The sequence below is a fragment of the Pongo pygmaeus genome, chromosome 16 (assembly GCF_028885625.2).
Source record: "Pongo pygmaeus isolate AG05252 chromosome 16, NHGRI_mPonPyg2-v2.0_pri, whole genome shotgun sequence".
NCBI classification, from domain to species: Eukaryota; Metazoa; Chordata; class Mammalia; order Primates; family Hominidae; genus Pongo; species Pongo pygmaeus.
This window is the reverse complement of record NC_072389.2, coordinates 23,365,952-23,391,823: the sequence shown is the minus strand read 5'-3', so window position 1 is coordinate 23,391,823 and position 25,872 is coordinate 23,365,952. Positions and strand designations below refer to the sequence as shown.

Genomic DNA, 25,872 nt, shown 5'->3' with positions numbered 1-25,872 from the left:
AGCTTTCTTCCAGTTCTACAGAGTGGAGCCGGCTGTCAATATGTGCTTGCAAGCCATTTGCAGAGATTCTCACTTGCTTTTCACAGGAGTGCACTTGGGAAGCCTGCCAAAGAGTGAGTGAGGCATTTGGAGCACTTGGGGTTTTGTTGGCAAGATGGGAGTGATGCATCCCAAGTGGCTTATAGGTGGGCTCCTGATGGAGTCCATGAAGCAACTGGTAGGATCTATGGCAGTTTCAACTGTGGGTTGCTGTGAGTCCCCATCTCTCCTTCCTGCTTTTACCCTCTCTCAACCACTCCACCTTGCTGATCACCTCAGTGTCTTTTGACACGTTGACCATGATGTGTATAGGTGTTGATCTCTTTGAGATTATCTTACTTGGATTTTATTGGTCATGTCGGCTATATAAATTAATGTTTTTCATAAAATTTGGGAAGTTTTCTTTCCTTCTGTTTTCATCCTTCTAGGGCTCCAGTGTATGCATCCATTTGTATGAGAGACGCTGTCCTACAGTTCTTTGTTGCTCAGTTTTCATTTTTTCCCACCTCTGTTGCTCAGACTGGATAATCTCAATTTTTCTCTGTGTTTTGTTGTTTTATAGTTCATTGATTTCTGCTCTTATCTTTATTAGTGCCTTTATTTTACTTAACTCTGGGTTAATTTGTTCTTTTCTAAGTTTCTTAAGGTAAAATACAAATTTACTGATTTAAAACCTTTTTTCTTTTCTAATATAGGCATTTCAGTGCTGTAAATTACTCCCTATATCCTGTTTTATCAGTATCCCATAAAGTTTTAGATTCTATATTTTTATTTTTATTCAGTTCAAAAGACTTTTCAATTTTACCTTCATTGTATCTTTTTAAACCAATAAATAGGTCAGAAATGCTAATTTAAATTTCCAAACATTTAGGAGATTTTCAAGAGATATTCCTCTTATTTCTAATTCAATATCATTGTGGAATTAAAATAACATGGTTTACATGAATTTAATTCTTTAAACATATTAAGACTTATTTTATGGCCCTCCTACCAATGAAGATTTTTAAAGGAATAGGGCTCTGCTTATTTTTATTTCCTGACATGCTGTTACTTGTTATAGCCATTCTATCTGCCAAAAACATGCAGAAAAAAAGCACACAAATCAACTGGAAAAAATACATAAATATTAAATGTAATGAGACCCCACAATTTGGTCCCAATGTAATTGTGTAATGTTCAAGTTTCCTATATTCTCTTAAAACTTTCCAACATTATTGACACTAATAATTCACTTTATAAACACCTGATCATTAAAAAAAATTATTCTAGATGTTTCTATATTCAATTTTTTACTCAAGCACTATACACAATCAACAAATAGTTCAAAATAAATGAAACACCAGACCCCTCCCTTAATGTAAAACTCTAAGGTGAAGTCTGCGTAAGAAAGCTATTATGACAGTGCCATTTTCTGAGAGAAAAGAAAGGCATGTACATATGGGCTATGTGAGATAATTCAGGAGGTCATCATATTGAATCAATTCTAAAAGTCCTCTCTTTCTATTAAGGAACATTCAGCTAGACTAGTTGAAATCTGAAAATAATCTTTCAGAATCCTGAGATAACTGTACTCATCATGATCTTGGTAAGGCAGCTCCTGACAAATTAGCACTTCTATAACTGGGTTACTTTCCAATAGAGTTGTTATTTGCATTAAGAATTCAGTATACACTTCAGCTTTACGTTATTGAAGCTGGCAATATGTCAACCTTATAAACTTCAGCAGAGTCACTTCTCCTGAAGGAGATAGCACAGTTTGGAAGATGGCACTGTTGACATATATAAAAATTAGAATGGAGTAAGTAATGCTGCATGAATCAATTTTCAATATTTATCACTTTGATTATTGGAGCAAAAAGGGATCAATACTAAAACAATACCTACTATAAACCTGCTTTCAACTTTGTCTCTCTTTACTCTCCTAAGCAATTTTTATCCATATTTGAAAAATAATATTACTGCCAAATGCCCATCTATTGATTGCGTTACTACATACAATCCCATATTTTGGCTCCATCAAGGCTTCCCTGCCATGTGTGTTTTTCCGTTTTTCTCTTAGATGTGTTTATCCAAACCAAGGGCAACATTAACATAAGCTTACACTTCAATCTCTATCTCATCATACCCACTTTGCTGCAGTTTCTTAATCTGATTGTAATTTTCAGGAAGCAAGTAAATAAATAATGGATTTACCACACATATAGGCTAGCCAAGAAAAATGATATTGGATTTGTCTTCACACAAACTCTATACTTTGAAAGTACTGACATAAGATAATCATGAAATATTGTGTACACAGGGATTTGAGCCTGCTATGTCTTCTGGGAATGCTTGATCTATGGGCTCACTCCAGAACTGGGGGAGCCATGTTTTCAGCATGATTCTAACCATAGACAGAGTGTATTGGCAACTTGATGTTCTTGCTTCCCTGTCAAGTTCAAACACACACACACACACACACATACACACACACACACAACCTGGGCTCTCATCTAAATAAGCCATACGACATTTATAGGGTGGTTGGTTAAAAATAACAGCATGAATTTCAGTACCTATTGGACCTTTCAATGAGACAATAATGTCCATGTTTTATAGCCCTTTCAGCACCCTTCTATAAAGCTATGTAAACATTATACGAGATAAAATTCTTTGTGTTCTGCATAACTGATTGACTACTTCAACCTGACACCTTCACTTATGGCTTTTACATATTTCTTATTTGTTCATTCTGAAGAATACATTGCCAGCACTAAGGACAAAGATATGGCTTTAAAAATAGCAAATATGAATCTGTTCAAATTATCTGGAAGGAAACACACATAACACCAAAATTTTAAAAATTCCTGTTACAATGTTAAAATTCAGAAGAGTATTTTAGAGAATTTTCCTGATAAATTTCTCTAACTTTATAGTGTGGATGGTATCCTGGTCAATTTCTTCATGTTAACAGGACTTTATCAATCTAATCAATTTTGTCCTTTCACTGTCATCTTTGCATTGCGTATCACAAGTTATTAATTTATCATGCATTAATTTATAAATATATACAAAATTATTATAAATAAAACTGAAACCTGTATAATTTACCCAGGCAATGGCTCTTTCAAAACTTCTGAATTTTAGTCTTCAAATTTTTTTTGCAATTAGGAATATTTAAGTGATTGGAAATAAAAGACTATCCTGGTATGACTGTCAGTGATAAATGTTATAGTTATGGCATATGTTTTGTAAAAGGACTGCCAATTTTCATTGTATTAACTATAACTTATTTTAACCTATTTTAATAATGTTAAACATATTTATCACTTAAGAATCTATATTAAACAATAAAATATATTTCGTTTAATAAAATATATTTTATGTTGTATAAATATATAAATAAATATATATCTGTTGTATAAATATAGATGTTGTATAAATTATATCTACGATGTGTGTATATATACAATATAGATAACTTTACCTTGACATTCTAATACATTACTGAAATAATGGTAACCTGAATATTTCATGATTTGACTATAACTCGTTAAAGAAATTACATGGACCTAATTTTCCAGCATTACTCATTCTAGGAATGCTCTACAGAAACAGAGGCATGAGTGCATACAAACTGGCATATTCTGATTATAAGTGTATGGTATCTTGCAGTAGCAAAATGTTGATAACCATCATTATGAAAACAAGAAATGGCTAAGGAAAATGTGGTGTCCTTCACATTCACTGAGGACACTGGCACATCTATAGTTTTTGACATAGAGACTTCAAGACCTATAGGACCTCAGGAGATTGTACAACATATATTACTACCAAAATGTCAAATCTAAAGCTCATTTACAATAAAATTAATTGGTTATGATCAATACATCTTATATAGAAAGATAAATGGATTGATAGATACTTGTATTAGCATAGAAAGTTTTTCTCTAATATAGGGCAGATGGTTAAACATATTTCCTCTGGAAAGCATGGGGAAAAGGTTAAAAATACATCTGTCATAAATAATTTTATTTTCTTCTATATTGTGAAGCTTTCTTAAAATGAAGTGGTTACTCTTGGCAGTAATTTATGGCTGGAGCTATTTGATCTTAAACTAAAAAAGGGAAAATTAGGGAAGCAGGATTAAAAGTTGAAACACATTTTAGCTTTAGTAGTCAAGAACTCAAAAGGTGAAAAGCACTTAAATTTATCAGTTGTGTATTGACTAAGTAATCTCCAAGGAAATCCTTAAGCAAGGAGTTCACTGTTCTGACTTTTGGCTTTAAACTTTACCCAACTTCATCAATATTTCCCCAAATTCTAAACTGTACAATGCATGTGGGCCTCTATTAAGATCTATGAGAAACTTATTTGCATGTGGTGTAGAAATAATCACACTAAATCTTAACAACTATATTTGCTTGTATATTCAATGATGTAGCACATAGAATAGAAAAGCATGAAGGTATCACATTAATTCCCTCTCTGCAAAACAAGAGACATGTGCCAGTTCAAGTGATCTATCAAAGAAAGTATAAAGAATTGAGTACCAAAATACATGAATATGTAGAGACAATACTACAGTCTTTAAGACTTGAGATTGTTCAGCATGTTTTAATAACAGAGAAAAAAGTATAAGAGAATTTAAGAATATGCATAGAAAAAATATAAATGTGTGAAAATAAAAATACTTGAGTAACTACTCATGACATGAATTGCTAAAAAGCCCTGTGCTAAAGAGAGAACCCACTTGATCTATTATGAGGGCGTCAATCAATAAGCACCATGTAATACACAATCTACTTGAGACTTTTTTTATGTATTAACCAATATTTTGACTAGTTTGATAAGTTTTTTTACTTTCTATTGAAGAATAATATACATGTAGAAAAATGCATACACTAAAATTGTAAAGCTCATGTATTTGCATGATGCAAACACAGCAAGCACTCACACACAGATCAAGAAATAAAAATTATATGCATTCTAGAAACCAGTCAGTTGTCTTATATCTATGATTATCTCAGACATGCCATCAAGAGAAGAAAATTTCCTATATAACTTACCTTGTTGCAACAATGAGAAAAAGACTAATTCAAGTCAATATTTAATAATTAAATGAGAAGCAGAAATATAATGTAGTATGACCACAAAGATATTATGAACCATGGAGTCTCTATTCTGAAACCCCAATAATGAAACAGATGAGGAAAATCTGTTAATATTTTGGCACACCTGGATTTCACTACAATACATTCTGCTCCAATATGAAATTGCCTTTCATATTGCCTCTCAAATTGCCTTTCATATTGCTCCAGTATGAAATCTCTTAAATTCTACATTTTTCCATAAAAGCAAAAGAGAGTTAAAATTAAAAGAGAAATGATAAGGATTCAATAGTGTAGGTGACATGGTGAGGGTCTCAATGAGGAAAAGGACATATCATGAAAATGTCCTCCAATAAGCTTCTGAAAAGATGTACAAAATGACCTAAAGACCTAGCAAACAGCACATGACATATGAATTTCAAAAGATAATGGTTTAGCTACTCACCCCTATTCTCTGAAGCAGAGGATCAGATTCCAGGCCTTGTATCACAGCAAAACATGAAAGAAAAAAAAAGCAAACATAATCTTAGAAAATACTCCGCAGTAAAAATAACAAAAGCACTAAACTTGGTTCCACTGTCATTATTTAATAGAGGCATGCCATATTTCCTTCTTTCAGCACAACATTAACGAGATTTTCAGACATATCACAGTTGCTTGACCCTTAATTCAATCTTCTAAAGTGTTTCATTTGTTACTTAAGAAATATATCCTATATGTAAGTATCTATCTACAATTAAAGCAAGTCTTGGGTCACTAAGCATACTAAAGGGCATACTGACTCATAAGACAGGATGCTACTGCCCTCTTCGGAGAGATGGAAAAGGCATGCTCACAGGGGTACCATGTTGTCACCGAGGGATTCCCAAATAGAGCCAGGCTCTGAGAGTCTTATTTGTCCTACTGGAGGGCCGCACATCTGGACCTCAGATTGACATCTGGAATGAGTCCCTCAGCATCCTCAGACAATTATTCTCGTCATCGATCCAAACATGCACCCTCCCAACAAATAAGCATTTCCCCAGCCAGGCTTCTTTTGTGCATGGTTATCTAATGCATCATCAGTGAGCACGGTAAATGTACAGTAGACATTTGTTTAGTATCTGAATAATGGAACTCTCATATACACAGCATGAAAAAACATATGACTGAATTGCTCTAATAAAATTAGATTAAAATCTGGCCAGGCACGGTGGCTCAAGCCTGTAATCCCAGCACTTTGAGAGGCCAAAACGGGTGGATCACGAGGTCAGGAGTTCAAGACCAGCCTGGCCAAGATGGTGAAACCCCGTCACTACTGAAAATACAAAAATTAGCTGGGCGTGGTGGCACGCACCTGTAATCCGAGCTACTGTAATCCGAGGCTGAGGTGGGAAAATTGCTTGAACCCAGGAGGGGGAGGTTGCAGTGAGCCAAAATCACACCACTGCACTCCAGCCTGGGCAACAGAGTGAGACTATGTCTCAAAAAAGAAAAAAATCTATTGGGGAACTTCATAAAAACTCTTTAATCAACTAAAAGTTTAAGGAGTGAGGTAACAGAATAATATATGGTATGATTACAGTACTAATATGTATAGAAACATCTATGTTATGAATGTGCCAGATAAAGATTTAAAAAAAATATTAGAACATCTGAATTTCACTACAAGATTATTTTCACCCATCATGAACAGTGAAAAAAGGAAATATGTCAATGATTCTCCACAGTTGTTTAGGTCATTTCAAAAAGAGATTTAAACAAAGAGAAGAAACAATAATAAGGAATCCTTGAACAAGGTAGGGACACCCATGGGGAAATTTATCTACCGAAAGAATATTCTCCTTTAAACCTCTGAAATAATGAACTCACAGTCCCTGATGTTCTGACATCACTGCCCACAGAACACACAAAGAATTTCAAAAGTACCGAAGCGGCTGCTCACCTCTTTTCCCTGAAGTTTCCTTGAAGTTGTTTCAGCTTTTAACCTGCAGCAAAATATCACATAGAAAATAAATCAGATCAGAGAATGCTCTAAATTAATAAAAAATACAGCACAGGATTGGTTCCACTATAATTTCTTATCATACAGGCATCTCAGCCCTCTACTCCTTGCTACAAACATCAGCATTGCTTGATCTCATCACCTTCGTCATTTCATTTATAAATTTGTTTCCTCCTTGAATTCTTTACTCTGAAAATAGCCAATTTCCTCTCTACCAAGCCATCCAAGTGACACAGTAGTTGTATCTTGAATGGGAAATGCTAAAGTTGTGGTCTATCAATAAAGATTTTATGAAAATACACTGTGATGTGAAAAATGAAAGACACATGATAGTGGTACTGTGAGATAATTGAGGAGTCCACCAGTTGGGCCTGCTCTGAATGTGTTATTTATCCCGTTGCAATAGAACAGATGGCCATTCATTCAGCCACACCTCAGCATCTCAGATACTTGTGCTTATCCTTGATCCAGACAAGTCTACTACCAATGAGTAAACATTCCTCACACCACACTGATGCTCCTAACAGTGTATCTCCTGCATTCAGCTTTATAGCAGAAAGCAGCACAGGCAGATGTCTGACTTGACTTTAGTGAAACTGGCTTTCACGACAGCTCCAGAAGCTTCTCAGAACCCTTTGGTCTAAGCAAAATGTGAAGTGATATTTCAGTGGGATGGCTGCCAATGCTGATATATCTACTGAATATGATAGAAATAAAAAGTCAGGAGTTAACTGTGAACTTGGATTATATCATTTAAAAGATTATGAAAGTATGTTAGGATCTATTTGACAGCAGCATACAACATGATATTCCTTCCACCTGACAGATGTATATTCCTTATCCAGGGTAGAAGACTAGCATACAAATGTCACTATATTGTGACAAAGTAGAAATAAGACAACTAAACACAGGAGGAGGAAAGAAAAACAGGAAAACCGAAAGCACGTTGCATGAGCAATAGGGGAGTGTTGAAGAACGTCGCCTAAACCGATAAATCATAAGTTAAAGATTAACTAGGAAAACACAGAACTAACAGAATTAAGAGAGGTACAAAAGTAAACACTCCGACAAAAATAAAAACTCTCCTAAGTATGAATAAATAAATAGGCAAGCAAAGACTACAACGTGACAAAACGGTGTATCAAATATAAAGAAAATACAAACAAAATAAATATCAGTCATGGCTACACACACACACACACACACACACACACACACACGTGAGTGGACTCCACACACCCACTAGAAGAAAAATATTTTCAGCAGGCTCACAAAATTAAACATAATATGTTTTCTATGAGAGATGCATCTAAACAAATGGATTCTAAAAGACTGAAAATAAAGGGATGGGCGAAAGTATATCAGGCATATGAAAACAAAAAGAGATAGGAGTAATCTTTTTTTTATGCCAATCACATGCAAGAGTAGTGATTCTTATATTACACAATGTATTCAAGTCCCACAGTGTTAACCAAGACAAAGAAGGCCACGTTTTTTATGCTAAAAGATATAATACACATGAAGATTTGACCCTTATGGAGACTTATATACCAAATAACATAATAACCACCTTTATGAATAAAAAACAACATGAGATGTATGAGATGTAAGGAGACCAGACATAGATGATCCCATAATAGAAAACTATAATACACCATTATCAGAAAAAGACAGATCAAGTGGGCAAAAATGGCAACATAAAAATAGTGTAGATTTTATGGCTATATATTAAACTTGACAGATAACAGAAGATATGTATTGTTCTTAAGTGCCCATGGCATAGTCAGAAAAACTGATTATATATTAGGTTGGAAAGAAAAATTAGTAACTCAAGAAATATTAAAAACTGCACTATCTGATCACAATGCAAAAAAATAGACTTTACTAACAATAACATAAAGGCTCTTTCACCAAGAAATTTTAAAAATATCCTATTAACTCCTGAGTAAAAGGAAAAATATAAACAGAAAATACATATGTTTAAATACGTAAATACATATTTTGTATGTAAATGTTTTTGTATGCAAATATATATTTACATATATTTTAAAATATACAACATATGAGAATCTGTAATATGCACTTAAAGGCAGTTCTAGAGGAAAATTCATTGCACTAAATGTTTTTGTTATTTTTAAAAATGAAAAAGTAGATGAATGAAAGAATTCAATTTTCATCTTAAAACACTAAAAAAGTGTTTTAAGTACAAGAAAGAAAGGAATACAAGTGTTTTAAGTACAAGAAAGAAAGAAAGAAAGAAAGAAAGGAATAAGGATCAAAGCAGAAATCAATGAAGATAATATTTTAAAAACCATAGATGTAATTAATAATTGAGAAGCCTGTGGTTTTTAAAAAATATTAACTACACAGGCACTCTACTAGCGAACTTTATCAAAAAAAGGAGAAAACACATATATACAAAATAATGCTTCATAAGCACTTGAACATAATGTGCATTCTGCTATTGTTGGGTGTTGCGTTCTACATATGCCAGTGGAGTCAAGTTGGTTAATAGTGTTCTTACATCCACCGTTACTGATTATCTTATCCATGTTCAATCACATACTAAGAAAGGAGCATTGAGATTTCAAGCTATAGTTGGGAATGGTCAAATTTTTCATTTCATTTCAAAAGCCTATGTTGGAAACGTAACCCTCAATGCAACAGTGTTTAATAAAGCAACATTTAAAAGGTGATTAGGCTGTGAGAGCTCTGCCCTCATCAATGGATTAATGCTGTTATTTCAGGGGTGGGTTCCTATAAAAGAAGATATTTGTCCCATCCATATCCTCTCTTTGCCCTTCTACCATAGGATGACACAGTGAGAAGGCCCTCATCATATGCCAGCCCCTTGATCTTTCCAGCCTCCAGAAATGTGAGCCAATAAATTTCCACCATTACAAATACCCAGTCTGCAGTATTCTGTTACATCAGAGCAAAATGGACTGACACAGAAAACTGGTAACATAAATGCAGTATCTTTTGTATCTAGATATCCAGTTGTCCTAGCAACATTTGTTGAAAAAACTGTTCTTTCCCATCACAGAGAGGACAATGCCCAGATAACATGCCTTCTCGGAGTGCAGGAATCATAAGGTTTGAAAGCCGGTGCAGGAATCCAGGATGCTAATGCCCCTATTTCAATATGAGGGAAGTCTAGGTCTCACGCTGTGTGAATCAAAAGCATTGTTCAAATCTTGTTGACTAAAAGTAATTGGTTAAGTAAACAGCAATATCCATAGTGATCTGGGAATACACCATTCAGTAGAACTCAAGAATGGGCAGGTCAACTTGGTATTTTTCAGGATTTGAGTCTCTGATATGGGTGAAATGAGATAGAACACTTCGCCACTGATTTTAAAGACTTCAGAAAGGTTAGAAATCTTTTGTAAACCAGCACAGTGATCAAATACATCATAGAAAAAAAAAAGCTGCATTTTATTTGGGGAAAGAGATATTAAACCTGGAGACTTTATCCAGCCTGGGAATCTCTGCCTTTTAATTTACATATTTACTCTATTCACATGTAATTTTATTATTGATATAGTTGAGTTTATTATGTCATTCTTCTTCTTCTCCTGTATGTCTCATGTGTTTTTGTTCCTCTATTCCTCTTTACTTCTTTCTTTTTCATTAACTAATTATTTTATAATGTAGCATTTAAACTTCCTTAATAATTTTTTTCACTATGTTTTTTGAATTTTTTTCAGTGGTTGCTCTAGGGTTTACTGCATATATCTTAACTCACCCAAATAAGTTTCTAATTTACACTAGCTTAATTTCAGTCTTATACAGAAATGTTACACCTATATAGCTCTATTCCCTTTTTGCCATCTATTGTGGTATTATTATACATATTACCTTTATTGATGCTATAAGCCAAGAAAGACATTATAATAAATATTAATCTACCATCTGTAGTCATTTCCTTAGTCCTGTATTGCTTTGCATCCACCTATCTTCTTTGGCAAATGTATTATACTTTTATATGTTATAGACCCCAAAATACATTATATACATATTATTTTATAGAATTTATTTTAAAATCACTTAAGAGAAAATTACATTTCTACTGTCTTTTATATTTATATAATTACCTTTACAAGCATTTTACTTCTTTATATTGATTTGAATAACTGCCTAGGCTCACTTGCTTTCAGCTTGAATAACTTCTTTAAGTATTTAGAGAACTCTTTTCAGGGGGTTTTGAGAGCAGTAGATTCTCCAACTTTTTTTTTTTTAATTGAGGAAGTCTTTATTTTGCCTTCATTTTTGAAACACAGCTTTGCCAGGTACAGAATTCTTAGATGACAGGTTCTTTTTTCTTTGAGCATTTTTAATATGTTATCCTTTTGCTTCTGGCCTCCATTGCTTCTGCTGAAGTCAGCTGTTAGTCTTCCTGGGGTTCCCTTGTAAATAACAAATCATTTTTCTCACACTGCTTTCAAGACTTTCTTCTTGTTTTTGACTTTCAGAAATCTTACTGTGATGTTTCCATTCGTCAATCTCTGCATTTACTCATTGGAATTCATTGAGCTTCCTGGATATGTAGGTTATTGTTTTTCCACAAATATGGGAAGTTTTCAGCCATTATTTCTTTGAATATTTTTTCTGATCGTTTGTATCTCCCCTGCCTGTCTGGTACTCCCATATGTGTATGCTTGTATGCTTAATGATGTTCCACATTCTCTGAGACTCTCTTTGTTTTTCTTTATTCTTTATGTTTTCTGTTCTTTTGAACATAATCTCTATTGTTCTATCTTCAAGTTTACTTCTTGTTTCTTCTGCCAGTTCAAATCTACTATTGAGCCCTTCTAATAAATTTTAAAATTTTAGTTATTGTACTTTTGAACTCCAGAATTTTCATTTGGTTCTTTTTAATAATTTCTATCTTTTTATTGGTATTCACTGTTTTGTGTGACATTGTCATCATACCTTCCTTTACTTTTTTTTTTTTTTTGAGACAGAATCTCACTTTGTCACCCTTGCTGGAGTGCAGTGGTGTGACCTCAGCTCACTGCAGCCTCTGCTTCCTGGGTTCAAGTGATTCTTGTGCCTCAGCCTCCTGAGTAGCTGGGACTACAAGTGTGAGAAACCATGCCCAGCTAATTTTTCTATTTTTAGTAGAGACAGGGTCTCGCCACGTTGGCCAGGCTGGTCTGGAACTCCAGCCAGTGAATAGTGCTGCTATGAACATTCACGTACATGTATTCATTTGAACATTTGTATTCAATTCCTTCGAGTGTGTACTTTGGGGCAGAATTGTTGGGTTATATGGTCATTTTATCTTTAACTTTTTGAGGAACTGCCAAAATATTTTCCACTAAATCATGAGGAAAGAATTGACAAGTGGTCTTCTAGAAGCTAATAGAAACAGGTGAGAGACACTATATCCCAAATATATTTCTTTATCTTAAGCTCAAACTAGAATACCCCAGAAAAGATATGGGCCAGCAAGTCTAGTTTTCATGTCGTCTCATGTCCTCAAGACAACATAAGGTCTCATTGTTGAAACAAGCCATGGAACTCCACAATCATATATTCACTTTGTCTGAAAACACCTACCAGAGTGGCATCCTTAAATCTTGGTTGAAAGTTCACAGGAGACCAAACAGATATCTGGGTGTGTCAGCTGTGCTGGTGCCAACAAGCCAAAGAGTACTCTTCCTCAATCATCCCTATCTAAGCGGAGGAGGATAAGACCGTAGATCAAGATGACAGATATTACTTCCTGCATATATGGCTTATGCATGCTATTTCTTAACGAAGAGATATGATTAGTACTGGAAAAAGTGATCCATTAGATAGGCTATAGGCCATTTATTCATCAAACAGAATAAACACTAACTATACAGTTCTCTTGAATTTGGATAATATCTCAGGTAGTTTAATGCAGAAATAAGACCTTCAATTGCTCACTCTTGTTTACATATTCAAGGAAGCCATCTTGAATTTGGATAATATCTCAGGTAGTTTAATGCAGAAATAAGACCTTCAATTGATCAGTCTTGTTTACATATTCAAGGAAGCCATATCAATAACAATTGGCATGAACATGTTGCTTGCACTCCATCATATAATGATCATACTGGAGCCAGGTGAAACTCAGATTTTAGAAAACAGACATCATACTACTCATACTTGTATTTAATTTAATGAATGATGGGATATGTATATATCAGAATTAGAACATGTAGCCATAATGCCATAGTCTTTATGTTGTGAGTCATCATCAATAAGCCACAAACATTGTAAAAACATAGCAACCTGACATACATAAATTAGAAGTTAATATGTTAACTTTTTTTTTTGAGTATTGTATATTTTATTTTCATGAAAAATATATAATAAACCACCATGTAACTCCCTGTCTCTGTGGCCGGGCATGCCCTGGACATTTCATAGAAATGGGATCACACACGGCATGTCCTCTGTGTCTGGCGTGTCTCATTGAGCCTGGCGTCCTCAAGGTGCGTCCACGCCGTGGCCTGAGTCAGAGCTTCTTCCTTTTCGTGGCTGGGTTGTGTTCCAGTGCACGGAGGGCCGCGCTACGTCTCCTCTGCTGACGGCCATCTGGGCTGTAGCCACCGTCTGGCTGCTGGAGTCTGCAGCTGTGTTTGCACACACGGGCTTCTGCGCGGCCATGGGTTTCCACTCCACCTGGGTACGTAGCTGGGAGTGGTCTTGCTGGGTCGGATGGGAGCTCTGTGTGTGTCTTTGAGGAGCCGCCAGGCCGTCTCCACAGTGGCTGCACCGAGTCATCCTCCACCTGCCACTCCCAGGGGTCTGACTCCTACACACCCACCCCAGCGCTTCTGTGAGCTTTTGTTTTTGTTTTGAGACAGGGTCTGGCTCTGTTGCCCAGGCTGGAGCACAGTGGTACGATCTCAGCTCACTGTAACTTATCTCTCAGGCTCAAGCAATCCTCTTGCCTCAGCCTCCTGAGTAGCTGGGACCACAGGAGACCCCCATGTCTGGCTATTTTTTTTTTTTTTTTTTGGTAGAGATGGGATCTTGCTATGTTGCCTAGGCTGGTCTCGAACTCCTGGGCTCAAACAATCCTCCCTCCTCGGCCTCCCAAAGTGCTGGGATTATAGGTGTGAGCTGTGGTGACCCCACTTCTGTGTTTCTGGGCACAGCCATGCTGGGGGTGTGCTTTTCTTGTTGTTGTTGTTGACAGAGTCTCACTCTTTTGCCCAGGCTGGAGTGCAGTGGCATGATCTTGGCTCACTGCAACCTCTGCCTCCCAGGTTCATGCAATTCTCTGCTTCAGCCTCCCGAGTAGCTGGGACTACAGGCACCCGCCACCACATCTGGCTAATTTTTGTATTTTTAGCAGACACGGGGTTTCACCATCTTGACCAGGATGGTCTTGAACTCCTGACCCCAGGTGATCCGCCTGCCTCGGCCTCCCAAAGTGTTGGGATTACAGGCGTGAGCCACCGCGCCTGGCCGGGGTGTGCTTTTAATTCGCATTTTTTGGCTGACTCCTGGTTTATTTTTGGATGCCAGTTTTCTCCACTGGACTGGGTCAGGGGTGCAGTGCTGTGTTGATGCTGGACACGAGGGAGGTGGCCGGAGACACTGATGTGGCCGAGTGGCCGTGGCTGAAGAAGGGACGGCAGTCGGTGCCCCTCACCCCTGCTTAGCGGCCAGCGGATTTCTGGAGCTACCGACCCTCCTTACTGCCAAGCATCCAGAAACACCCACTCATGGCTAACCTAGTTTCTCTAAACCAGACCCATATTAAAATTTAACTTCCTTCCTGGGCGTTTTGGGGGAGGAATCTCCTCATGTGCCCTGGGTGAGGGATCTGTGAGACGTAGTCCCCCACCCCCCACCGCAGCTCATCTCTCTTCCAGCACAGGGACTGGGCGCCGTGCCGCTTCGCGGGCACCTCCTAGTTCCAGACAGCACCTCCACGCCTCAACACTGGGGCCCCTCCCAGGCTCCACTGTCCTGGGATCCCCCACTGAGGCCCCGCTCCTGGGACCACCCACCAGCAGGGCCTTCTGGAGAAACGGACAGCAATGGCCTGGAGCATAGGCTGCTGGGCCCTGCCTGCGAGGCTCCTCAGCATGGGCTGGACTCGGGGTGACGCACGCACCCCAGCCAGGAGGGATACCTGAGGCAGCTCCACCCAACGCCTCTGTGTGGGGGAACAAGCAGCAGCTCTGACCGCTGAGCCGGGCTCAAGTCCTCCACCCGCCACCGCCAGGTTCTGGCCACAGGGACCGCCCCATGCACGCCCCTCCACAGCCACGAGAGCCACGGGAACAGCCCCCCGACAGCGAGAATGCCACAACCGCGACCGCCAGGGCTGGAGTCACGCTGGGCTGTCCCGGTCACAGCCCGTCCATCCATCTGTCCTTCCACTGCGGCTGCCAACGGGACGGACAGGGGGACTTCCGCAGAGGACCACCGTGGGGGGGGGCGACGCATCCACAGGAGAGAAAACTGGAGCCCGGCGCCTCTCCTCTGCCCACGCCCCGCCGCACACCTGGATGAGCCACCAGCACGGGGACATTCTCCTTCTTCTGGAAACCCTCTCAGCATCCACAGGAAGGGGGCGCTGAAATGTCCGTGCCTGCATTTTGTTTTGTTTTGTTTTGAGACAGTCTCGCTCTGTCACCCAGGCTGGAGTGTAGTGGCGCGATCTCGGCTTACTGCAGCCTCCGCCTCCCGGATTCAAGTGATTCTCCTACCTCAGCCTCCCAGGTAGCTGTGATTAGAGGCATGTGCCACCATGCCCGGCTAATTTTTGATATTTCTGGTAGGGACAAGGTTTCGCCACGTTGGCCAGGCTGGTCTCAAACTCCCGACCTCAAGTGATCCACCTACCTTAGCCTCCCAAAGTGCTGGGATTACCGGTGTGAGCGACCACGCCCTGACTACTGTTAGATTTTCCATCCCACAAGAAAGCAAAATCACATGCGTGTACACAGACACACACACGGAGACCCCAGGCGCAGGCACACGGGGGACACAGCAGCGTGTCAGAGCCAGGTGTGAGATCCAGCACGGCAAACATCCCGAGGGGACACTGCCCAGAGGCCCCGCCTGAGGCCAGCCTGCTCGCGCCACACTGCCTGCCTTTCTCCACGAGGGCTGGAGACTGCCCGAGAGGCAGCGTCCTGGAGACACAGGCCTCAGCTCTCCCCTGCCAGAAAGCGGCGGGACGTGTGGACCATCTCCGGGGAGTGCATGCAGAAGCTGGGTAGGGAGGGGGAAGGGGCAGGCGCCATCCGGGGGACCTTCCCTGTGGACTGAGGGGGAGAAGGCCCCGGGTCCCGGACGTACCTATCTCCTAAGCAGTAGGACGCCTTTTCTTCCTACACGCCCCTGTGCCGACGCAGACACTCGGCTATGGTAGGGTCAGGACTGGCACCAGGGAGGGCAGGGAAGCTCCGGACCCTACATGGGGCCCTGGACATGGGTGGGGGCTTCTGCCCGCCTGGCTTCCCCCAGGTTATGCCCTTTACAACAGCAGGGAACAAACTCTCACTCCCCAGTTCCGAGAGTCCTGCGGGAGGACCCTGAACCCAAACAGGGGGTTGTGGGAGCCACAGTGTGTAGCCAGGGATGTGGGGACCCAGGGTGGCGCTAAAGGTGGGGCGGGTGCTGGGGGACCCAGGGTGGCGCTAAAGGTGGGGCGGGTGCTGGGGGACCCAGGGTGGCGCTAAAGGTGGGGCGGGTGCTGGGGGACCCAGGGTGGCGCTAAAGGTGGGGCGGGTGCTGGGGGACCCAGGGTGGCGCTAAAGGTGGGGCCGGTGCTGGGGGCCGAGCATTAAAGGTGGGGCGGGTGCTGGGGGCTGAGCCGCAGCCTGTAGGGTCCGTGCTACCCTGCGCAGCCAGGTGTCCAGGCAGGTAAGACACCCCGATGCCACGTCAGGAAAAAGACATCACGCCCACCCTCTCTGTGAGCCCCAGAGCTCCGGCCCTTTTCCACACAAGGGAGTGGGGACACTCACAGGCCACGGAGAGGGAGCTGCCAAAACCCTCGTTGAGGACAAGAGGCTGGAGGCCACCAAGCAGAACCTGAAAAGCAAATGTCACCGACTTCACGAGGAAAACAAATCCATCCCTTCTCGCTGTGAGGGTGAAAATATCCTCTATTAGACGGCACGGACAGAGACACGGCCTCACGATGAGCTAAAGGCACTGAGCTGCATGAGTTACACAGCTAGCGGGTACAGCCCGAGTGTCACACCTCAGTTATTAATACAAAAACCGACTCGCACCCTGGGAGATGCAGACCGGGAAGCCACGTGGGGAACTTGTGGAGGGGACGCTCAGGACCCAGAGCCAAAGCTCATACTCACACTCAATACCAGCTGCTGTGGCCCTGGACAGGGGCGGGGGGGACGGGGGACAGTGCCTGGACGGGGGACAGGGGGATGGGGGGACAGTGCCTGGACGGGGGAACGGAGGACAGTGCCTGGGAGAGCTGGGCTGCTGCGGCCCTGGATGGGGGGACGGGGGACGGGGGACAGTGCCTGGGAGAGCTGAGCTGCTGCGGCCCTGGACGGGGGGACGGGGGACAGTGCCTGGGAGAGCTGAGCTGCTGCAGCCCTGGACGGGGGGATGGGGAGATGGGGAGACGGGGGGACAGGGGACGGTGCCTGGGAGAGCTGAGCAGCTGCGGCCCTGGATGGGGGGGCAGGGGGATGGGGGACAGTGCCTGGGAGAGCTGAGGCCCTCTCGACACCTGGCAGGAGCCGGGCAGCTCTCCTGCCCTGGTGCACCAACCCCACGGCCCCCACTGCTGAGCCCTGCAAGACGGCCCTGCCGGGCTCCTGTTCCCCCAACATACACACTCGGTGCCCAAAAAGGACCATGCGAGGCCCAGCGGCCTCTGCGGACCACCGAGGAGGAAGCCGTGCTCTGAACAGACATCAGGTGCACAGGCTTTGGTGGGGGCAGTGGGAGTCCCAATTGCCCCTCAATTCCAGGCAGGGTAGGCAGGTGCCCTATGAGGCTGCGCTGCGCTTCCACGGCCTCCAGACCCGCTCGGGAGAAGCCCCTTACTCAGCCACCGATGTCCCTCAGGTGTCCCATTAGGATGTGGGCAGCGCCGTCGTCAGGATGCGTTCCAACACCTGGCTTCCGGACAAGACAAGCGCACACCTCCAACCCCTCCCTGCACATGGGGGAAGCACGTGGTGACATGAGGCTGGCTCTGCCGTGTGCCCCGCAGCTCCAGGGGGCCCTAAGCAGTGGTCGTGCCACACACAGCGCCCGCGAAGCGCCCACCCCACACACACGGCGCCCGCCGAGCGCCCACCCCACAAACACGGCGCCTGCCGAGCACACATTCCACACACACAGCGCCCGCCAAGCGCCCACCCCACACACACAGCGCCCACCGAGCACACACCCCGGTGTTTCCAGGGGAGATCTGGCAGCTGCTCGGATGCGGCCAGACACCCTCAGAGCCCCCTCTATGCCCACGTCTGCAGTCACCTGGGGTCCTGCGCACCCTCCAGTCTCTGCCTGTGTGGTGAGCTGTGAAAGTGGCCTGGCCTGTGGGGCGCGCCCTGGGCGAGAGGACGTGGGGGACCTGCAGGGGCAAAGGCATCTGCTCGGCTCCCTCAGTGAGGACAAACATGAAGTGGAGACAGAGGCCTGCGCTCACTGTTCCTCCTAACAGCAAACCCAAGGTCTCCCACAGGCCCGGCCACCCAAGCCGCTCGGGGCAGCCCCCTTCTCTCCCAGGCTGCTCTCTGCTCAGCACTTGGTTTGCACGAGTGCCTGGTGCATCCCGGTACTTCTCTCCCCCGGCTCCACTTTTGTCTGTGGTGCCCATGTGACATCCTGGGCACACACTGCTTCTCATCCTTGCGGGCCTCCAGGCTGGGCAAGGCACACTCCTGGGCACAGGGCCACTCGCCTGCTCTCCATCTAGGCTATCCCTCCTGACACGGTGGCGCTCTAGCCTGTGGGGCTGCCTGGAGGGAGGTGGGGCCTGCGTCCAGGTTGCTTTTCTTTCTAGGCATCCCTGCCTTGCCCTCTCCACAGCCGGGGGCCCCCAGAGGCCCAATCCCACCCACCAATCTCCGGGTGGCACCGTTTAAGCCATGCAGCATCAGGGCGCGACCGTCGAAGGTGGGCGCCACCACCAGCCTTCCCTCTGCAGAATCCCCACCTTCTCCCTCCTTCTCTCTTCCAGGTGAGCCATTGATTGGCTTGGTCAGTTCCTTCTGCTAAGAAACCATGAGTGATGTGTGATTGATGAAATGAATTAACCCATCAACCGCCGCCTGGTCAGGTTCATCGAGGCTGAGCCCTAAATTCCAGAACGAGCCTCCTGGGGCTCTCCGGGGTGTCCTCCTGGCCCGGAGGCAGAAGCTTCTGGATGGCTGTCTCACAGCCCCCACGGATGCGGGCATGACCCACGGCCCCGTGTCCCGATGCTGGAGTCTGTAACAGCCACCTCCTTAAACACTCTCCCATCCCCAATACTCAGTCCACCCAGATGGGACTGAACACACCCAACCCAGCCCCCCCGTGGAGGGTCAACACCAACCACTGAAGGGGCCAATGCCGCAGGGTGAGCGCCTGTGCTGCAGCCACAGCTGCCGGGCCTGAGTACAGAGTGGCCTCGCCGGCTAGGACGTGTGGTCTTCTTTCTGTTTTTTGAAACAGGATCTAGCTCCATCACCCAGGCTGGAGTGCAGTGGCGCGATCTCGGCTCATTACAACCTCTGCCTCCCGAGTTCAAGCAATTTTCCCGCCTCATCCTCCCAGGTAGCTGGGACCACAGGCATGAGCCACCATGCTTTCTGATCTTGGCTCAGCTACGTGCATTCCGGCTTTTGCAGAGCAAAAAGCACCAAATCCCCATCCCGGCTGCACCTGCACAGATGACAAGCCCCATCCCCTAGAACCTGTGATGTGAGCGCTGCCCTGCTGGGTCTACCCACTGCTGGGTCTAGGGCCCCACTGCTCCTGGCATCCCCCTGGAAGCCTCCCTGTGCGACCCCCATCCCCTCGTCTGGGTGGTGACCGTCACCTCTCAGGTCCTGGCTCCCACAGGGGCTCTCGGCACCCTTGCCCCATGACCTGGAGGCAGGAGGATGAGAACGGGGTAGGCCCTGCACTCAGGGACCCAACGCCATTGGGAGCTGGGGTGAAGGCCGGCCCGGGCTGTGTGCCGACTCCGCTCCACCTGGCCACCGAGCAGGCTGCCCCACTGGCGTCTGTTCTGATACAGTGGTCTTGGGTGTTGTGGCCCAGGCAGGCTGGGGCTGCTACTTTCTCTCTGGCCCCCGGGATGAGCACTGGCCTCCCTGTGCCCGGCCTCAGGGCCGGGAGCAAACCCCACTGTGCCCTGCAGAGCTGAGCCACACAGATGCACACCCGGCTTTGCAGATGGAGCCCGGGACTGGGCAGCAGCCTCCTCTGGTGACAGCAGTGGCACGGCGGTCCACTGAGCACTCCCTGCACACTCAGGGCTGGATCGCGCCTCCAAGCATCTCACGACAGCCCCTCTGAGGGGGTCGTGGGCGGACAGCAGAGGGAGGGCCCAGCCACACCCACCCTAAGCCTGACATGGACGGAGAAGCCCCTGCCCTGGGCGCTGCCCCCGCCCTGCGGAGCCTCGCCTCAGCCTGAGCCTCAGTGGGGGACGCTGACCCGCAGCCGGTGGAGGGCAGCCCAGTGGAAAACGGGAGCGCTGCTTGCACACCTGCTGCCCACGGTGGCCGCCAGCCCACGTCCCCCACCTCAGGAGTGGCCCCGACGGTCACCGCCTGCGCCTGAGGCCCTCACAGCAGCAGCAGCAGCAGGAGTGCAGTCAGAGGACAGGCAGGGCCACCACCCTGGGCTGTGTTCCGTGGGCACAGGGCGGGTGCCCAGCTCCCCCTGCCCCCACAAACAAGGGCCGCCACCCCAAGACTCAGCAGCTTCTGAGGGCGCAGACCACTCCCTGGAGGCGGTCACCACTCGGTCAGGGCCCAGCACCCATCCATCACCAAGGAGGAAGAGCCCGGCCTCTTCTGGGGCTCTCCGAACCCCAGGGGGTGCCCAACGGAAGCCAGACAAGGCCGGGGCCTGGAAGGAAGAGGGGACGTGAAGGCTGGGCACCCACCATGCCCACGCAGGCCTGGGGGTTGGGGGCCTGCCCTGCCACGCCTGAGGGCCACAGCGAAAAGCAACGATCCCAGGGAGGGACGAAGGGATGCTGATCCCCACCCAGCCTCCACCCAACCCACGCAGCCACGATTCCGTCCCAAGGGGCGAGTGCCGGCTCCAGGTCACACGCCAAGGAGGCTCCCGGGAGCCAACGAGGGGATTGCAGCCATCCCCACAAGGGGCTGCTCTCTCCCCGTCAGCTCCCATCCCCTTCCCCAGCCCTGGCCTCAGGTCGCTACCTGCCCTGTTCTTCTCGGGGTGCTCCATCTGGTCTGGGCCCAGGGCCAGTTCCCTGGGGAGGGCCCCGCGAGCCCCCTTCTCTGACTGTCTCCACTGAGTGATGTCACAGTCCCTGGGCTGACATCACCACACAGCCTTCAGCCCAGAGCCCAGGGCAAAGCTGAAGGGAGGCCAGGGACCTCACTGGGCTGGGCAGGTGCAGGCCACTCCCGTCCCAGTGCCCTCAGAGGCACCTAGACTCATGTGGACCCAGCCGCAGACCCTTCTGGGCAGCTCTGTCCAGGCCGGCCCTGCCCTCCGACCTGGGGCCGCAGGGGCTGGCCACTGTGGGCTCGGTTCCCTGCCACCGCAATTCATCTGCACCCCAAGGAAAGAGAATGAGGGGTTGCAGTGCCCCAGGACCCACGAGCCCCCGGACACCAGGGCAGCACATACTTCCAGTCCCAGGGCCACAGCAGAGCGGGGCCAGGCCCAGCCCAGTGACGCAGGGCAGACGGAAGGGCGCCCTCCACAATGGAGGGGCGCAGGAGCTGCCGCGGCCAGGACAAACCAACCTCAGGCTGACATAGGCCGGTAATGGGTTTAACGCATCAGGTGCAAAAGAGAAACACCCCACAAATCAGGGAGAGGAGGGAAGCCGCCCACCCCATGGGAGGAAGCTGAGGAGTGAACGCCAGGGACGGGCGGGGCCGGTCCTCAGAGCACTGCAGACATCAGACCAAGGGCGACTGTCATCACCACGAGAAGGCCCCGTCCACGGCAGAAGCCAACCTCACCACGCCGACTGCACCAGAGACGCCCACGAGGAGAGCCGGCCTCCGAGAACGCAGCTGAGCCGTCACAGGTCGCCATCAGCAAAGGCAAGGATCCAGGTAAAGAACACAGGAGGGCCACGAGCGAACGCGGCACAGCGGCCAGGACCGGACCCTGACTGGGGGGAAGGCGGCAAGGCTGCACAATGGTAGCTGGGACCAGACCCTGTTGGGGGGATGGGGGGATGGCGAGGCTGCTCAGGGACCCCGTCCTACAGGTCAGCCTCGCCCTGGTGATGGCACAGACCACAGGTGAGGGCCACGGGCAGAGCTGACCAGGGAAAAGCTGGCACTCACCCAGCACCGGACACACCGGCAGCCTTGGCGGAGGGCACTGTCCCTGCAACTAGTTCACATAAGGGCAATTTTCCCAAAATTCAGATTATGCAAACGGAGGCAAGGCTGCCATGGACTCCAGAGCCTCAGATGCCATCAACAAAAGCAAAGTGGACACATGTGCATCAAATCCATCACAAAGACGGCCTTCGAGACTCTGGGGGAAGTGAGAACACCCCCACCCAGGCCCCCACGGCGCACAGGCCCCCATAGCAACCCTGCTCCACCTGAGCAGCCTCAGCTCTGGTTCCTGCACCCTGGCCCGGGGGCAGAGGTGACCTGGTCTTGCCAGGGGGGCAGGGGTCCCCGGCCTCAAGTGGTGCCACAGACAGCGGGGGGAGCATGCAGGCAGAGTCAGGCACCCCACCAGGAAAGAAAGCTCCCACGGCAGGTCCCGGGGGCTAGTGGGACCCGGGGTGGCTCCCATCGGAATCCTGCTGCATCTGAGAGGACACGGGTCCTTCCAGAAGCGTAACCATGAACAGCCGTGGAAAACCTGGGTGGGCTGCGTTTCTACATTGCCTTTTTTTGTTTTTTTTTTTTTCAGACGGAGTCTCGCTCTGCCACCCAGACTGGAGTGCCTTTTCCGCTCATCGTGTGGGAGCCGCGGGGCGACGTCCCGCCCCGGTTTCCCTCCACCCGAAGGCAGTCACCTCGGTTGCCAGCTCCTGCCTCTGTGATGATCCCCACGAGGGGTGCAGAGTGAAGGGCACAGCGGGGTTCAGCCTAATTCCCTGGGGAGCCCCAGGCGAGAGGGTTTGGTCCTGGGGAGCTGCCCAGGTTAATATGTTAACTTCTATATTTAGACCAAATGAGTATCACATCTTACAGATGATACCAATAATCACAAAACTTGTCAACATTATATCAATGCAATTTTAGTAAAAAATAAAGTTTCCCTATTGTAGATCCTGTCAAGTATGCTAGTCACTCATTGAGAAGAAAAATGCATAATAACAATCATGTTGCCTGAAGGAATGGCCCCGACTGTCATTCACATAAGTGTCCATAAAGTTCTTATTTACCATTGGCATTATTCACAGCACACACTTTCATCACAATGAAAACGAAGCCAAATGTACTTGGGAAAGAAAAGTCAGGCACCAGATTGCTCATCAGTTTATCTAATTTCAAGTTTCATGGGCAAACACATATTATTGAAACTCACATTTTTACCCCAATTGCAAGGACCCTTCAGTCATAAAGATTCATCAATGATCAAAACATATCCTAGCACTGTTAAAATATTATACTAACATTACAGGAAATTTTGTCTATATATTTAGACCATGATAACTGTAGCGCATTGAGCAAAATTCCAATGTATCATATTTCTCAACCCTGAAAACAATCAATCATAGGAAAAAAGTAAGGATTTTCTCATGAGGATTGCATCACATGTGTCAGTCAATCATTGAGAAGAAAACCCTATCATGATATTCATGTTGTCTGAATGAATAATCTAATTATTATAGAGCTCAGTCTTCACTAGTTCAATTATCTATTTGGAATTTTTCAGTCAGCAAAGGCAGCCTCTCACCTCCACTCAATAGAATAGTGCCAGTAGGACTTACTAAATCATCCAGTGAGAGAAAAAGAGCAAGGGTCTTAGTGCCAAATATTCAAGAAAATTAGGAATTGTAGGAAACTTAAATAGCACTTAAAGAATCAGAATTTATAGTTTACTTAGAAGCACACAGATAGAAGTGTGCAAAACAAGTTTCACAGAAAGATTCCATTGCCAGAATCCCAAAATAAAATCCCCAATGGAAGGAAACTAAGAAATCCAAACTTCTTGTCTCACAATTGTCACCTAGGCTGGGCCTCAGCATAATCCAACTGAGCTTAATTTTTATGTCATCACTTCTCTTCAAGGTAACATCTCATCATTGACCCAGCCCATGGCACTCATATGCCTATGCACACTAAGATCAAATATGCTTACCAGAGATGGTTTCCTTAAACACTGGTGGTAAAGTGGACTGGATGCCACATTTTCAGTGCCAGGCAGTTGAGTGGTGTCAGTTTCTCCCTGAACAATAGGGTAAAAGGTTTTCTTCCTCCACAGTCTTCTCTGTAAAAGACAAGAGTAGGCTATAGTCAAAGGGTAGGATTACATCTCTTATATGTGCATGACTCCTAATTGCTGTTCCTAATTTCTACAAGACTGAGATGTGTGATACTCCAAATACGACCCATTACTTAAGCTGTGGTAAACCACTGATTCCCCGTGTATAGTAAGGGCCGAGCACATAGGTATCATGTCTTTTGACGACCTGGTAAGGGATGATTTCCCTGCAGAAATAAAAGCTTCTTATCCTCTTCATATCAGTAACAACTGGCACCATACATAGTGTATGCATTTCTTTATAACAAATCTAATGACACCTGAGTGAGACTCAGGATAAGGAAATGAGATTTCAGACTACCTGTATTGTATTCAATTTCAATCAAGGTTAACCTATAGCTGAATCTCAAGCCATTCCCTAAAATTGCCAAAGTCTTTTAGTTGTGAGTAGTGCCTCAATGATCCACAAACATCATAACACCATATACAGCAACTCAAAAAATAAAATAATAGAAATGGATGGTCTATTTGTGCAATCACTAAAGAGTTGATTGCAATGAATTACCAAATGTCTCATCTTTAAATCAAAGTACGCTCAGGTAAAAAAAAAAAAAAAAAAAAAAAGGAGTTTTAATGAGGACCCCATTAGACCAGTCACTCATTGGAAAGAATGGACCATTGCTCACTAATTTTGTATGAACAGGTAAATGTAATCATTTTGAAGGCCAATGTTTAATATTCAAATGGTCCACTTGGAATTTTTTAATTACAAAAGACAGAACTCATATATATAATTCATGTAATGACACACCTCTTGCTGGATGAACATTCTGAAGCACACCATGAGGAAAAAATAAACCAAGATATTCTCTCTAATAATGTATGAGTATTAAGAATAAAGACAAGATAAAAGAATTTTAAAAGTTCCTTTAGAAGTAGATAGAGGCAAATGATGCAGGATTCCCCAAAGGGTTTCTTCCTACCAAGCTGAAAATGGAATACCCCATATCCCCCAAATCTAATGACTTCTCACACCTTCTTGCAAGGATTGGCACTATTTTGAGCCTCAGCTTAATCCTATTGAACATGATTTTTACATTATTACGTCTCCTGAAGATACTCTTTATACATATAGTTACGTTGTCTTATAAACCCTTACCAGAATAGCAT

The 25,872-nt window shown here is 45.4% G+C and overlaps 2 protein-coding genes, 3 non-coding genes and 1 pseudogene across 9 annotated transcripts in view; 1 reads left to right on the top strand and 5 right to left on the bottom strand.

Moving 5' to 3' along the window:
* Window positions 1-21,591, bottom strand: part of LOC129026619 (zinc finger protein 705A-like) — a 65,164-nt gene extending 43,573 nt beyond the window's left edge. Inside the window, exons 1-4 of one of the 5 annotated variants that reach the window (XM_054473761.2) lie at window positions 21,486-21,590; window positions 12,679-12,795; window positions 7,054-7,096; window positions 5,575-5,609 (exon numbers count right to left, since the gene is read on the bottom strand). The gene's annotated coding sequence lies outside the window, so the exon portion shown is untranslated. Of the gene's footprint in view, window positions 1-5,574; window positions 5,610-7,053; window positions 7,097-12,678; window positions 12,796-21,485 lie in introns of all 5 variants that reach the window. The other 4 variants (XM_063653252.1, XM_054473763.2, XM_063653254.1 and 1 more) reach the window with 4 other exon arrangements.
* LOC129026636 (small nucleolar RNA SNORD109A) lies at window positions 1,560-1,622 on the bottom strand. The gene has a single exon (XR_010124111.1). It is a non-coding gene; the product is annotated as a small nucleolar RNA SNORD109A (small nucleolar RNA).
* LOC129026633 (small nucleolar RNA SNORD109A) lies at window positions 6,051-6,117 on the bottom strand. The gene has a single exon (XR_008497821.1). It is a non-coding gene; the product is annotated as a small nucleolar RNA SNORD109A (small nucleolar RNA).
* Window positions 21,592-21,727: 136 nt separating the features above from the next.
* On the top strand, window positions 21,728-23,540 carry LOC129026608 (uncharacterized protein CSNK1G2-AS1). The gene is made up of 4 exons (XM_054473755.1): window positions 21,728-21,965; window positions 22,164-22,358; window positions 22,680-22,800; window positions 23,182-23,540. Exons 1-4 carry the CDS (start codon window positions 21,728-21,730, stop codon window positions 23,312-23,314), a joined length of 687 nt encoding a protein of 228 aa, XP_054329730.1. The 3' UTR covers window positions 23,315-23,540.
* Window positions 23,541-24,454: 914 nt separating this feature from the next.
* On the bottom strand, window positions 24,455-24,530 carry LOC129026604 (small nucleolar RNA SNORD115; annotated as a pseudogene).
* A 1,233-nt stretch (window positions 24,531-25,763) lies between these two features.
* LOC129026607 (small nucleolar RNA SNORD115) lies at window positions 25,764-25,841 on the bottom strand. The gene has a single exon (XR_008497815.1). It is a non-coding gene; the product is annotated as a small nucleolar RNA SNORD115 (small nucleolar RNA).
* Between the last annotated feature and the right edge of the window lie 31 nt (window positions 25,842-25,872).